General features: G+C 35.3%; 1 protein-coding gene across 1 annotated transcript in view; it reads right to left on the reverse strand.

Moving 5' to 3' along the window:
• The window catches only part of LOC147079444 (uncharacterized), a 42073-nt gene that overhangs the window by 13312 nt on the left and 11443 nt on the right, over positions 1-17318 (reverse strand). The window contains exons 3-5 of the mRNA XM_085960553.1: positions 12624-12832; positions 2423-2539; positions 630-821 (exon numbers count right to left, since the gene is read on the reverse strand). Coding sequence (XP_085816679.1) covers positions 630-821; positions 2423-2539; positions 12624-12832 — 518 coding nt within the window. The remainder of the gene's footprint in view (positions 1-629; positions 822-2422; positions 2540-12623; positions 12833-17318) is intronic.

The raw sequence follows: 17318 nt of genomic DNA on the forward strand, positions 1-17318 counted from the left end.
TGTTTTTTAAAATAGATATAAAAAATATTAAAACTATGAATTAGTCAAAAATCGCTTAAGTGATGCTTAGAAAACTTAATAAACTAAATTTTAATAATAAGTATGACCATAAAATATATGTAATAATAGGGTGCGACCGATAGAACAAATTCACATTTTATTACATTTTTTACAATTGTAAGTTTGTCTTTGACTTAAAATAAAAAATATTTTTATTTTTAATGTTTTCAGATACATATTTATTCATTAGTACAGTTGAAATTGTAAATTATCAAAAAAATGTCTCAAATTGCAAGCTTCGTATTTTTCCGCTAGGTGCCTCTTTAAAAAAGGCTCAGTGAAGACTTCGCCTTAAGAATTATTCTTCTATTTTTAAATTATCTAAAATTGTGTATGGTTTATTTGTGGCATTTTATTAGATAATATGTTTTTCACATGAAAAAATAACACACTTGAGTGGGTTCGAACTACCGACCTTTCGGTTAGCAGCTGAACGCCCTCTACCTTTGCACCAACAGTCGCCGCGCCAATAGCGTCAATTTTACGGTATAAATATTAACTGCAAATGTTTGAATTTTTTCGAGAACCGCTCAAGCAATTGCTCTCAGACATATACATGTTTTGATTACCTGATGCTGGACCGCTTGGCAGACAATGAAGATATGCGTAGCAGTCTCCGCTAATTGTAGTAAATCCATCAATCGGGGACGGAGGTCATCTGGGCGAGATGCGTACATTAAACTCAGAAGCAGAGCTGAGGAGGCTGCCAGATTTGCGCCAGTTCCTTCCACTGGGCGCACCAAACATTTCCCAAAAAGTACCTGGTATAAATATAATTACCAATAAATACGGAGTAAATCAATTTCTAAATATGGTTGTATTCGTAACTATTGAAAACATAACATTCTGTTCAGGGCTCGAAATAGACTGGAGCGCACCAGAGCGCCGTTCCGGTTCGTGACATCGGTAAAATTATCGCTCTGTCTCGTGGAAAACATATGTTGACCGTCTGAGCTAGATGACAATGTAATAGAATATCTAACACACTTATTTTTATAAAATACACATTTGATAACATATTATGTAAATATCTTCACAAACTTTTCGAGCGCTCCGGTTCGTAAACTTTTCCATTTCGACCGCTGATTCTGTTGGTAAACTGAATAAAATGCATGCATACAAATGACAAAATGGTGATCTACTGTTAATGCTTTTGCTTTAGTTAAGTACTTACTTTCGTACTACTATTTGCGATTACACATCTGTTGAGGTATTAACCTATTGTGTGAATAAATTGGAATTATACAAGTCAAAAAAATGTTTTATAAGATCAAAAATTAAGAGTTTCGTCAGGTGTGGTTTATGGTCTGATGGTGTAATTGGACTGTATTTTTTTGAAAACGTAATGGGCAATGCTGTTAATGTCAATGGAGAACGCTACAGAAACGTGATTTAGGATTTTTTCTGGCATGAATTAGATGATTTTGATCTGGATCTCGTGACACAATCAACTTATTGAGTTAAATTAAAAATATATTATTTATGATTATTATTATTACCCTTTTCTATCCGTTCAAGCTTTGCAACGGCATGCGACAGCACTACAAGTACTGATTAAATGTAATTGATTATGACTCGGTTCGCGACGAGTGATACAGTAGGTCTGTGCATCTGTCGATCAACACTACTTCTCTCGGAGTAATAATATAGTTATTGTCGAATGCCGTTGTCTCCAGTCAAGGTCGCCAAGTTTAAACGACTACCTTAATGTGTTTTTTTATTTCAGTGCAGTCCAGCGCCTTTATCTAATGTACCCACCGCAAGTGGAATGTAGGCAATTGACTAGAATAACTCAGGTAATAACAATTCGACAATCTGGGCGTGATATATTCCACTTGTGGTGGGTATATTGGAATAAAGGCGCAGGTGAATAAATGTCACAGCACAATAGACTGATCTTGTTACAAATGAAACTGCAAATAACTAACTTAGTCACTTGTCAGTAACCTTATTATAAGCTTCACTTTTATATATAAAGACTCCATCTCCATAAGTATAATATCTATGTTCTTCTTCTATCTTTCCATAACATTTTAGACTCACTGCAGATACCATTCATTAGAGATAATAATATAGTAAATAAGGTGTACCGTCAACTTAGGTACAGGTTACTGCAGTAAACTATCATCACTTATTACTCTGAGCAATGTTAGCTATCAGCTAAACCGAACATTTTTAAACACACTTTGAGCATCAATCGTATTAATATGCCTAGGCTTAGGCTAAAAGTGCAATCTACGATAACCTACAATGAGAGTATAATACAAGTATCTATTAACACCAAATCTATCCTTCCCTATAGAATGCCCCAATTTACGTTGTGTTGTATGTATTGAGTGCAATGCTTTCTAACGATGCTTACCTCAGCGCAGTGCAGCGATGTGACATGAGCATGTTTCCACAAACGTCCATGGCTCTGATCACGTGTCGCAAGTCGCTTGATCGCGGCTACTACTTCTTCGGTCTCCAAAGCATTGATCTGGAAAAATAGTGCGCATTACAAAGTGAAAGCCAATCATAGCTCGTCATAGTTTCTGTTAGAACATTCAAGCATAGATCAATGTGACAATTCTCAAGTGACGTTTACTTCTTTGATTGTCAAAAAAACATTATAAGAAACCTTAGTTGTTGAGTTACACATTCAATATGGATAATATGAGAGAAATGTAAGTAGAATAATTGATTTGTAACAATTTTATTGAACCTTTTAAATACTTCTTAGGCTTTTCCCTTGTCCACGCTGGATATAAGTCAGAGAAGAGTAAATTATTTTTACGACAAAAAGCAAAATCATTATACAGGAACACCTACATTACTGAATCAGGGTAGACATCAAAAGACATGTATACCAGATGCACAAAAACAGAGTGTGTTTAACCATATTCAAAGCATTGAGCGAGTAGCATCTCATTACTAGGGAGAGGATTTATATGCATATGATAAAATTTAAATAACAAATTAATAATCGTAATCAATATAATACAATAACAAAAAACACTAATAATCAATATAAAGTTAAGTACAAATAATTGAATAAGAAATGCAATGTATACTAAACACAACTTTAACAAATAAAACCGACACACATATCTATTGCTAAATACTATTCGACCGGCATCGTAGTACGACCAGTGGGTCTATTCTATACTTATCGACCGCTAAAGTGATAGATATTATCAAACTTAGGGTAGGTTTGTATAAAAGTATTAGTACTTATTGCAACAAATTACAACCAACGTATTGTAATTGTTGCAATAAGTGCTGTATTTTAACAGCAGCAAGAGAGGTGCTGTTAAAATGTAGCGCTTATTGCAACAATTACAATCAACCTATTGTAATTGTTACAATAAGTGCTAATTATATGATAAAAACCTACCTAAGTTTGATAATATTTTTCATTTTATCACTTTAGCGGTCGATAAATACAGAATAAACCCACTGGTAATAGAAAATGTATTTTTATCAATTCAATGAAAGTTGATTTTTTTATAAAATAAGATAGCATAGCCAGTGTTGCCCGGTTCTTATTCTGACCAATCACAGTATAATAAATACTTGATTTTTTCCCGCTTTGTCAGTCCTATCCAAAGATTTCTGCATGATTGTGGAGATCTCATTACTGCCACGCTTACCATCAGTTTCACCCCATAAAAAGCAGTATCCATTATTTGTTCCACTTTCGTAGATACTTTCATTATAGTATGCGTATTTTCGACTATAATATAAATTTACGGTTTCATTGTGGGTGAATGAGTGTTTAGCACCTTCTCGAGGTCAAAACTTGCGCACAAAACGTCATTGTGATTTTTACTTTTGGCCAGATCATTAAAGAACATCTCCTTGCATTTATCCTTTACGGTAAGGGGACATTTCTAAGTATCCATTTCAATTAGCCGAAGTCTCTCGTCACCAGACATATTTGTTACTTTCTCGCAAAAAGAACACTATTATCTTTTTTGGTAGATGAAAACCCAAGTTGAACTTACTGCCTATTAACGAATCACGACATTAGTGGATTCATTCAAAGAATCCAAATTTTCAGTATAAATTTTATATACATTTTTAACATTTCAAAAATCTACAGGAAGATACTATTCTTCGTAGATTATTCCGACAGTAGTGAGATGGAACGGCGGGTATTATTGTTTAATAAACTCTATTACCAGATTTATGCTATCTCAGCCAGTTTTACTGGACGGCGCGAGCTTTCCTCCCAAATCGGTTTTCGCACAACTCACTACCAGACGGACCACCGAATAAACCGTACCGTAGCTTACACTATCAAATAACGTCGGTTACGTTGTTTTGCTCTACTTTATAATGCGATACAAGTTAAAACGCTAAAAGGCACAGACCCCAAAAAAATGTCACGCGAATGAGATTGGGCTGTAATATTTTTGTCACTTACGCGCTAGGTGATATTGAACAGTTCTCAGTTTAAAACACAATTTACCAAAAGGTGTCGCTTACGTTGTTCTGCCGATTAAGGGTCGATATCTAGGCACAATATTGGTAAGTCGAATTCTAATATCTGGTGTGGCGTCGAGCCTGTTCCTGCACTTTGACTTCGTTGCAGCATAAAAAGAAAATCCCGCTTCGCATAAATATGTTGTAGAAAACGGAAGTGAAACATTAATAGCTTGTTTTGAAAAAATGGGGTATTCTTCTGACAAACTCACTCACTAATCATTTAACACAATCATTGATGACCTTTTAATTACCACATTTAAATAGCACGTTAATTATATCTAATGGCCAACTGCTCCAAACGCGCCAGTCGCGGTGTTAGCCCTAAGTGAGTTAAAGGCTGATCTTTGTATTTTTTTCAAATCAGAGTCACTAATTAAATCAATTAGATTTTCATAGTCACTTGTGCTTAAGTCTACTGGTTTAGCTGTCACGAAAAATGGTACAGCTCAAGTCGAGCCCTGGCCTCCTCCACTGTCGTCCTCCTGCCGGAACGGTCAAAGTGCTTTGTGTCCACTACCCATTTCATCCCACAAACTTTTAAATAACTTGGATTGAAGTGGTCTTGATTTTAAATAGTTTATCACTTTCACGGCTTCATCCATAACATTTTTTAAATTTGCGGAATATTTTAAGTCACCAGTGCTTGCCTATGCAAAATACAATGACTGCTGGTGGCTCTTGTAGCTACTTTCTGGATATGTGATACAACACCTTTCTTGAATCAACACCATTGCTCGAGCACCATCTGTACAAATATCAATACACTTCCCCCAACCTATTTTTTTATTTTGTAATGTACCTAATAGTTATAATATTTTAGTTTTACTTATTTTACTTCTACTTAGTAGATCTTTAAATGTATTGCAGTGTATAAAACCTTTCCAAATTGTCGCGGAAAACCTATTCAGGTTCGGCGGAACACTGGTGTAGATCATGGGTGGCCAACCTTTTCAGCAGCCGCACCAGATTTAAAAAATGAGATTTCCTACTGGGCCGCACAAATGTTTTTTTTTATTATACAAAACAAAAAAGAAATATATATTATAATAAAACTAAAATGAGAATCAAACATATTTATTAGATTATACTTTTTTAAATAATAAAAAATAAAAATTATAAATTTTAGTGAGAAGTTTGATTTAGTGTGGCAAAACTAAGTGTAAATCGATATCGAGTGAGGTTGTTCCTACACGCAGTTTTCCAAATGCACATCAGTGATTCGTGTTCTCACTCGGGATTTGATATGCTTCATCCGACTAAAAAGCTGTTCACACGTGTAAGTGTTTCCAAATAACAAAGTCATCATTAGAGCATGTTTGTAAAATGCAGCATATTTCTCCTTGTTCAAATATGTTTTGTAAAACTCTTCCAAACCAACTCGCCACAGATTGGATGATGCTCTGCGACGCGGCGAGGGGAGAGGCGGGGTAGGGGGAGTATGTGCGTGTTCGCATGCGAATTCAAATTCGAGCGAGCCAATATCGAATCCCAATTTGCAAAATTAGCAGATCTAGCGGCAACATTTGATATTATTTTTATTTTCTCACTGCTCCACGGGCCGCCCATGGTCTAGATCATGGCCCCCACATCCTGAAGCGGGCCCCCAGGCTGAGATGTTTGGCGGGCCCCCCTACCTATCGCTAAGGGTAAAGTCAGTGTGACGCGCTGCAGTAGCGTTTCCAAATGGGTGTATTTTTAGCGATTGTTTATATTTTTATCACACATATGGGTCCACATAATCGTGTGAAAAATTGTTTTCTTCGATGAATTTTATAAAATCTACCAATAGAAATAAACTTGAATTGACTGCGAAACGCGTTAAACTAATGAATACGGAATATGAACCTAATATTAAGAAACTATCTGAAAATAAACAACAGATGTCTCATTAAATATACATAAACTTTATTATACATACACCGTTAACTATATCTATTAATAAATACTTAATATTTCATAATATATATGTAATTTTCTTTATTCCTTGTTCATTCAAATACTCAGTGCAGGGGCGACTGCCGCTGGGCATGGTGTCACCTGGTGCAGTAATTCATGGTATTACCCCATTTATATCATTTTTTTCTAATGTTTTTAAATTATGTAAGTGTATGTTCAATAACAAATGTGAAATTCCTAAAACCCAATGTGTATTATTTATTGAATAAAAAATAGTTAAACTAGTAGTACAATTGGTGAAAAATCTCATTTTTTCACCTACTTACTAAAATATCAATAGAATAATATTTTAGTAGATATGGCAACACTGGACGACCTGCTAAATTTCACTGAAATAAAATTTATCTAAAGGGCTCATTTAGACGAGTCACTGCGGATGATCACCTGCAGTGAATTGAATGCAGACGTTCATTTTTTGTTTACACGTGTCACTGAAAGTGAAATACACAATTCATCCAAAATGGCGACAAGTGAAATTACGCTGCAGGTTGGAATTAAAACAATTTGTGATTGTTTGTTATATGAATGCAGAAATTTCATCGAGCGTAAGAGGAATAGGAAAAAGAGTCGGTGGTGGGTAAAACCATAGACTAACTGGCATCTTACGTGGGTGAAGTCGGCGAAGCGTTGAGCGGCGCGCGCAACTCAAACGTATAACATGTGTGAAAATGTTCGTTGACAAAGTCTTTTTTTGGTTATATGTTTGAGTTGCGGGCGCCGCTCAACGCGCCGCCGAACTCTATTACCTAAGATGAGTCGTAATATACATGGGTAATATGACATACAGACCTACAAACTTATCTAACGAATTGATGGGGGAGACACTGTCAAAAACTACCCAATCAAGACTCGCAACTGGACAGAATCTGACATTCGAATGGCGTCCACATGGTAGTTCATAGTTCCATTTTTGACCGTTCTTTATATAAGTTTGTTGGACACCCACGGTGGCCGCGCGGCTTAAGCGTTGGATTATCACGCCGTGAGTCTCAGGTTCGAATCCTGGGTCTGGCAAGTACACATATTGTTTCTCAATTTGCGTGTGAGTCAGGGTATCGACCTAATAGGTTGAGCAAGTGGCTGACATCCATTTCTCGTAAAAAACAAAATCTGTCAATACAAACCTCAACCCTGTGGAAGCCCACATGATCCTTTTAGGATCAGACATGCTCGAAAAAAAAATATATATATATTATGGGGAATATGATGACAGTACTCAGGGACGCAGTGCGTATGCGCAATACTTTTGGAACCATCCGCAGTGAACACAAGCCATGGCATTATTAATGGACAACGCAATCAGTACAGTAGCTAGCAAGTAAATTCGTGCATAGCGACATTCGCACATGTATAAGTAGACGTCACGTGACAAAATTCGCAATTTCCATTATGCGATATCACGCATCGGGAATTTATAGCAATATCACATTTATTGTTATGGCGTTAGAACAGTGTTTCTAGTGTCAATGTTCCTTTGAGCGAACGAGATTGATATTAAAATATGAATTATGCCATTCGGCAGACCCTACAAAAAAGGGAGTGTCATTTTTTTTTTCCAGATACTTCATCCATATTAATGTCATTGACACAAACTGATCAAAAAGTAGAACCAGTTGAACTTAATTCACTTTTGATTCAGGATGATCTCTTTCGATGATTCGCTGATGAATGTGAGTTTACACGGGTCACTGGGTATGAATCCTCCACGATGCTCGTCAAAACTGAATCATGTAAACGGGACTTAAACTAAATACCTAATACTGATCATAATATTGAATATAGAGGGTGATAGTGATAGAAAAGGACAGAAAACTGATTGCTATGTTGCAATAATATTAGGGACAAATAGATTGCAACAGTGTAAAAATCTAGGTGGATGACGGTATGACATGACGTAGATTTTATGCAAATGCAAATTTCTTCAGATGTTTCCTTCCTTCCGATTCCTTTTGAATAATATGTTCGAATTTGTGTTTATTTAAATTTTTGTGTTCAATTTGTAGCAATCACTTTTATTTAAACATACTTTTATACAATACTCGTATTTTTTTTGATAATAAAAGTGAAAACAATACCAGCTAAAGATTTAATACATCTTGGCAAAAATTAGCTGGCCGAATATTTCATGGATAATGGTGGTTTCAAAGTCACTATTTAGTAATTGAGTTAGCATTTACTTGGTAGAATTCCATTTTACAAGAAATGAAAATATAATTAATATTAAAACCTGTAGAATTTAATATTAATTATATTTTCATTTCTTGTCACTATTTAGTATTATAAATTTATAATTAACAAGATATTTCATCATTTATTGAATGGTTAACGCTAATTAATGCTTTCAACTAGTAAAAATAACGGCAGATTATAGTAGTTGTCAGATAATCGAGCGGCGGATTACTAAGAGAGTACTGTACTAATATTTCTAATATTTGATAAAATATACAATATTATACATATAATTACCAGTGGCGGCTCGTCGATATGCACTGCGGAACTGCAGCACCCCCAAGCAAATTGAGAAAAATGTAATATTATAATATACATAAATTTATGTATATTATATGAAAATATCAATATTATTTAAGCGTGAATTAAGCTCACCCGCGCACCGATATATCCAATAATTATCATACACCACAGTACTGCAAAACTGTTCAAATGAATATGCTCGAATGGGCGCAGGAGGGGTGCGGGGAGCGGGGCACGCAGCTGGGAAATTGATCGGTACTGCAGGCCCAACAGTGTATTGCCTATCTGTGTTTGTACGTGAGCCCGCGCGCGTGCGGAGGAAAGAAATAAAGCTTTAATGATTAATTGACATTGTTAAAATTTATTTCTGCAAGCAATTTATGCAAAGTTCTTTATTTTGATTACTTTTAATTAATTATTTATATTTTATTTTGATGTTAATAGTAAAATATAATCCAAATAAACATTTTTTTTATTTTTAATCAACCGCAGCACCCCCAGATATCTTCTCCAAGAGCCACTGATACTTACTTACATTCTTTTATTAACGCTACAACAAGCACGGATGCCAAGCCCAATGACAATAGTGTATTTAGTAATAGAAGTGAAACAATCACAAACACCCAGACTTTGAGAAAATCACATAAAATATAGCGTCCTCACTGGGAATCGAGCTCGGAGCTCCCGGATGAAAGGCCAGAGCCATACGCACTGCACCACGAGAGCCGCTGTCTGTCTGGCTGTTCTGATATTTTTCTGTAACTACAGATTTTTTTTATTTATAACATCCTGTGGCGTAACGAACGAGGCACCTTTCAAAATTGTGCTGGAATCGTCTCAAGAAAAATTTCCCAAGATCATAGCTGTGAATGGTATGGATTGAAATGTGCAGGATTCCTAGTTAGACACAACTTACGAGGGGAGTTCCATAAGTTCGCGAAATGGGATAGAAAAAAAAGAATATATATATGTTTTATATTTTTATTTTTCAATATAATCTCCTCGGACATGAATCGACTTCTAAGATCTATCAATCAATTTTTCTAAGCCTTTATAAAAATAGTTTTCCGATTTGACTTGAACTCAACTACATGAAAATGTTTTCCACGCAAATCTTTCTTCAAATTTGAAAACAGGTAATAATCACTATGTTCCAGATCAGGACTGTAAGGTGAATGACGCAATTCCTGGAAGCCGCATTTTTTCATAGCAGCCATTGCAAATTGAGCCTTATGAACAGGTGCGTTGTAATGAAGTAAGAACACGCCTTTTGTTTTTTTACCCCTCCTTTTTACTTTAATAGATTCTTTTAAGCGACTTAGAATAATAGTGTGGTACTGTCCCGTGATCTTGGTGCCTTTTTATTTATAATCTATTATAAGGATTCCTTGTGAATCCCAAAACACTGTTGACATCACCTTTCCAGCCGATGGTACGACCTTAAACTTCTAGGGGGCTGAACTACCCTTTTTATGCCACTTTTTTAACTCAGGGTCATAATGATGAACCCATGTTTTATCTCCTGTAACAATTTTGTTGATTAGTTCTTCTTGATTGACGCCAAACAGCTTTAAAAACTGCTTAGAACATTCCACACGGTAACTTTTTTGATGTGGCAAAAGCATTCGCGGCACCCATCTTGCGCTTACCATTGACATCTCAAGATTTTCGTGTATAATTCTGGAAATTATCGTTTTGGATAGATTGAATCTTTCTGCGACTTTGATTAGGTTTAACTGACCATTTTCCAAATCCAAAAGGGCATCTTCGATTTTAATACATTTCGTGTGTAGTGACGTCATTTGGCCTTTCACAACGGTCATCATCTTCTAATGACTCTCCACCTTGTTTAAATAAATGTCACTATTTGTAAATCATGGTTTTATCACAAAAAAGAGTGCCATTAACCAATTTCTTATCATTTTGGATGGTTTCTACACTTTTTTACTGTTTTGTGGGGAATTTAATTACTGCACGTATAGCTCAATATTTGACATTTTTTTAAATTATCATCGACTTTCTATAATATTGGATGCGATTTAATAAAACAATCAACTTGAAATTGCACAAGTATACCTAAAAAGGATTACCTAACAATAATATTTTAACCTCAATACTTGCTACTTTCATCACCATTTCGCGAACTTATGGAACTCCCCTCGTACTACTGCGGTCGAGCCTAGATAACAAGAGACCTTCTATCTCGCCGTATGACATTGCAAATTTACCACAAACTGAATTTCTCATTATAAAAATCAGGTTCGCAATAACCGACCAGCTAACCCGAGGACTGACTTGGGCAACTCTTCCCTTTAAATCAATATATGGGGACACTATCACAGGATATGATTAGCACTATTCAATTCGCCACGTAATCATGTTTGGGCAACGGCCAGTCCAATTCCAAGTCCAATGGTCTGGAGTCAGTCTCGTCATCTCCAAATTAGGGAAAAACAAATGAATAGATGGATATACTATATCCGTCCCGTTCTATCGCGTGCCAAAGTATACGAAAAGAAGGTACGTATTTTAGTGTTTATCAATGACCACCTATGTACCGCGTCCTCTACATTTCTTAGTCTTTGATATGTTTCAACTTGCAAGAAACATTGTCAGTACAGTCTCATAGTAGTCCTTATTGTGAAAATATCACAGTTCTTACAATATTTTTTAAACGGTAAAAGTGTTTGTGCCAAAAAACAATTTATATATATATTATATATAATACAAAATTATAATATAAAACTAATGATATTTGTAATACAAAACTAATAATCAACTTTTATAATAAATAACTACATGAGCGTTCAGTGTACGTAACAAACAATTCAAGTGAACAATACGATGGCTTGCACAGTTACATAATATATAATACAATAATTATACTTATTAATATATTAATATAATAAATATAAGTATTAATGAAAAATTATACCCCCTACAAACATATATATTACTATATATGTTTGTGGGGGGGTTGTAAATTGACCGCACCGGATGACACCAACCTAGTTACGCCACTGCTCAGATGGGTTGATAATCTGTAGACACAATAGAAATATTAATTAATTAATATCCAATTCATAATATAGGCGTCTAATTCCAAAAAGCGATTAATCCACATTTGGTCAAAATCGAGAAAAAAATAACCAAGCATTTTTTGTATAATTTCACACAACATGTATTGATATATAAATTTCAAACGCGACAAAACCCTACGAAAAAAAATATTTAAGTCTCGATTTATTACAAACGTCCAAGTTTCATATTATTTAAAGCTTGGTTGATTTAGCGCGTGTTAAAGTCAACCAATAAGGGAACGTTCAATATTGCAAATGGTGTCTCCCATGCTGTAGCATCCGGTAAACTCGTGACAGTACCACGGAAATATGTGCGTTATACGGAAAAAATTTAAAAGTGAGTTTCAAATAGCGCTACGTCCAATTTTATTTTGCCTATATTTAATACATTTAAGAGTTTATCGGCTGAAACAAATTGCCATTCGGTTCTAATTTCGACATAGAATACAACGGAAAAATAATCTCACCTTAAAATAAATAATTGAAGCTTGAAAAATAAAAACATTGTTTACCAAATATCAAATTGTGGACCTGTCGCTTTTTTTAATTAGACGCCTTATGAAATATCTTAGTGGAGAGACGCACCTCTTTAAACAACTCAGTTTTCTTTCCCTTTTTGCCTAGCAGGACGAGCAGGGAGTCAAGGGCGATGTGGCGAGTGTCCACGGGAATGGAGGGGAGGAGTAAGGCGCGAGCAAGGCACACGGCCTCTTCAGCCCCACCACTCACCGAGCATAGCTGTCTCAACCTCTCTGCGGCACCAGTGCACCCCTCCGTCTGGACACACTCTGCCACTGCAATATAATCAAACAGACACAATAATTATTATGGCCAGATTCATAGTGGCAGGTCGCGAGTGGAGAACTACAAGGTTCTAAATGTTTGTCCTTGGCGAAACAAAAGTATAATGAGGCAGCTAAGAATAGTACTTCATTGTTGTGTTTGTTTTCTCAAGGACGAACACTTAGAACCTTATAGTATTAGGCTCGCGAGGTGTGTGGCATTTCAACTGAAATACAACACTATCTTTTCCAACATATGTGCACAATTATCCACCTGAATATTCTGATTCATTATCACTTGTGTTTGTCAATTCCAGCACTATGTAGTGTCTTGCCATTCTTCATTAAATGGCTGGTTTCGGCTGCGTAATTTATACAGCAGTTGTATGACCCTTGACAATGACAATTATTGGCCCTTAGACGAAACTCAAGAAACTGACAGTGCTGAAGTAGAGTAACTCAAATGTTTATAAGGATAAAGAATATTTAAAGGAGAAAGTGTGAAAATGGAATATGTTAGCATTATTTTTAAGATTTTCAATGTTAAGACTATTTCATAGCTTTACTAGGTCCTAGGTCAGGGATGGCGAACCTTTTTAGATACACGTGCCAAAATTTCGCAAATACCTAATATTTTTCAACTGTCCGACGTGCCAAGCAGTTTTTTTATGGAGAAAATTTTTTTTTTAAGTTTTATAAAATAAATAGTTAATATTTATAATTGAGTTATTGCTATTCTATCTTTCACCATGTTTCTAGCCAAAGGCTTTTATTCATTGAATATTTTTTTCCTTGTCAAATTACTCAAAGTGATCGTGGAAGCATTAAAACCACTTTTTTTAAAATTATATTATATTCTCCATCACTGAGCGGTTTTCCATTTTTAGAGATTATGTTCGAGTTAAAATAACAAGCAGTTATTATATTTCAATGACTTCCGATAATTAATTTCATAAGGTTTGTTGAATGTATACTTTTATGTTTAATTCCCCAATCCTAAGGACCTTCCTAAGCAATCGTATGATTACATTAAACGTAATGATTTGCCTGTCATTTTTTATACAATGCGATTTGTCATTATTTATGCATGAATTTCATCGTTTCCATTTGCGCATCAATTGGTATCATCGCATCATTACAGCGATTGGCCAATGCGCCATAATAAATACAAAAATATAAAAATGTTTTAATTACAAATAACAACTAATATAACAAGAAAATAGAAAAGATAGCATGTGTTTATGTAATTATTAAAGAAACATGATAAATACAATTATAAATTTAACCTATTTAACACGTCCACAAACATTATATAGTTAATAAAAAATAAATCAACCTTTACGGTCCCATCAAATAAGTTAATCGCACGATACACAGCATCATGAAACATAACATCTGTCTTGCGACGAGGTATCATGAAGACCGTAGTTACGAGTGGTATTTATTGGTGGGAACATGAAAATTAATATTTGCCAGTATATACGGATTGTAAATGAACCCACGAAGAAGTAAAAAGAAATGCTTTAAAAGAGCAATCACTCTTCGTGTGGACAGGGATTGCATTGATAGCATACCCAGAAGTACACTAGTCGGAAAATTCATTTTATTATCATTATCATAAAGAAAGAACCCGTATGTTCTTAAGTAGAGAAATATAAGAAATCTATTGTGGACTCAATCCAACTTAATTGTGTGGATGGACCTATTAGGACTCCAAATAATGCTGGCATATTCAAGAATACTCAACACAAATGATACGTATAATGTACATAGCACTCACGACGTTTTCGAATGATTTTGAAACCCTCATAACAAAACCAAGCATTTTGCTAGATCTATTACTGATGCTAAGAATATGCTGATTGAAAGTGAACTTTGCACCATACAATACACCCAAATCTTTTATCTCCGTTACCCTACTCAATATTATACCAGACAATGTGCATGGGAACAATAAGGTGTGCCTTGAACGACTGAATGAAATAATATTACATTTGGAGGTAGCGAATTCAAGTTTATTCAAGATAAATGAAAATTCACTGAAATGAAGAATTGTAGTTTTCGGTTTATCTTAATTGAATTATTGTTTAGCACGGTTTGCTGTCTTCGCATCATATATAAGAATAAGTTTCCCATATTGATGATTCCTCATTTCAAAAATTGAGGCGCTGAATCACTAAACTAGCTCCTGACGATTTTTTAATAAAATTAGTTTTGAATGTACATAAGTGCTCTATTGATAGATCTACCAACTCTTTCAGTTGAGAGTTTTAAATTCCTTCCAATTTCGTCAAAAAATCAAAATGAATATTGAAATGAGTCGCCAAGCGCGCTCTTAGAAAAAATAACGAGTAGCTAAATTGTCTCTTCATAACCGACCAATCAGACGCCGCCATTCAAATACTGATTTTAAACGTACTTTAAATTCTTTATACAATTGTGTCAAGCCGGTCACGTGTGTGCAGTGAGAAAGTCGTGATTTTGCTTCGTCTATTTGATTGTTTTTATTAATTAATAATGGATGTTTCATTAGTTAGTGTAAGGTAAAGGAATCTCAACCAGGAAAACCAAGGAAGCGTTTGAGAAATCCAGCTGACTGGAAATGTAATACGTTACGCCAAGAAAAGTATTTGAAAATGGGGATTCCAAACATTAACTTTTGCTATAGAGTGCGAAAATTAGTTAGTTGACGTGTCATGGCCGCCGTCGTGGCGCTGTGATATAATATGAAAGGATTGTCAGTATTTTAGTTCTCGAAACGGCCACGCTTCACGTTAAACTTTCCGCAGTCTAGTTGTTTTTTTAGGTATGCCGTAAATATTGAATATTTAGCGTGATGTAATTAAGATTTTTAATTACCTACAAGTTTTTAACATAATTTAGTTTGTGTCAAAAAATATTATTATTGGGATACTTAATAATTGAACATTATTTTTAAATCACTTGACGACTTTCTTAGCGAATCCATAATTCGGGGGCTTAGGGTGACACGGGCGAAACTACAAAACAATGGTTTTGAGATAAACGCTAAAACAGTTTTCATTTAAATAATTATCTCCTTCCTTAAGACATATTCTATTTGACAGTAAAAAACACAGTTGAGAGAGTAAGTTTGCCTTTATAATAATGTTATTTTGGAAAATATAGTACGAAAATTTAATACTAAAAAAAGAAAAAATAGTATGGGACTTCCATCTTTGTGTCCTTAAAGGTTTTATTGTGAGTAGAGTATTTACACCCTCTTTCATCTTTGTTTTCCTAATAATGTTTAATGAGTGACACCATTTAACCCACGTTTATTATAAATTTAATACAAAAAATACTATTTTTGTTATTAGTGCAGAAATAATAAAATAAAACAAAATATCTAGAATGTGAAATAAAATTGTGAGAAAATATACATTTAAAACTATATTCTTGTAGTATAATAATTCAGTGTTTTAGACAGTTAATAATTCTTGTTCCACCAAAGTATAATTTTCCAGGAATTTTTGCATCATAAGTTTTAAACAATATGAACATACTTTCGTCATTAACCTCACTTATTTGTTTACACCAACCCGTTTGGACAGCGTGGTGTGTTATGTCCAAATACCCCCATGGAACAAGAACAAAAATCTCGGCCCTTATTCTCCGGAGGCCAACCTAACACTGATCACGGCAGCAATCAGCAAGGGAAGGCAGAGGGTGCTAAGAATCCCTGGAAAGACGGTAACGGCTGCCTACCGATGACCATTGCCACCTATAACGCCAGAACATTATCCAGCCACGCCAAACTTATAGAGCTCGAAGAAGAACTCGAAAAAATCCATTGGGATGTTGTCGGGCTCAGCGAGGTAAGACGACAAGGAGACGATATCGTCAATCTCCACAGCGGACACGTACTCTGTTATAATGGGACTAAGACCGGACGCACAAGCGGTGTCGGATTTTTAATGCACAGACTCTGGAAAGATCGCATAGTTGAATTTGATTTCTCCTCAGATAGAGTAGCAAGTTTAACACTTCAGCTCAGCAAAAGATACCAGATTCTGCTTTTGCAAGTTTATGCGCCCACTCAAAACTCACCTGATGAAGAAGTGGAGGAGGTATATGAAGAAATCAGTACGTTGAAAAATAAATGGAAATGTCACTTCACTATCATCATGGGGGACTTTAATGCACGAATCGGATCTCAACACCAGGATGATGTAGCGGTCGGGCACTTCGGACATGGCACCAGGGATGGCCGAGGAGACATGTTAGTGGAGTTTGCGGAAAACCACAATCTCTACATCATGAACTCATTCTTCAAAAAGAAGCCTTCCCGAAAATGGACATGGCGAAGCCCAGCAAAACGAACCAGCGAAATCGACTACATCCTCACCGACAAGAAGGATATTTTTCTAGACTGCACAGTCATTAACAGATTTAATACTGGCAGCGACCACCGAATGGTAAGGTGTAAAGTACCATTTAACATCAAACGTGAGAGATCCAAACTGATGCAGAAGCCCAG

This window comes from Rhyacophila brunnea, unplaced genomic scaffold (assembly GCF_057557595.1).
Source record: "Rhyacophila brunnea isolate RB1 unplaced genomic scaffold, BYU_Rbru_1.0 scaffold_1, whole genome shotgun sequence".
NCBI lineage: Eukaryota > Metazoa > Arthropoda > Insecta > Trichoptera > Rhyacophilidae > Rhyacophila > Rhyacophila brunnea.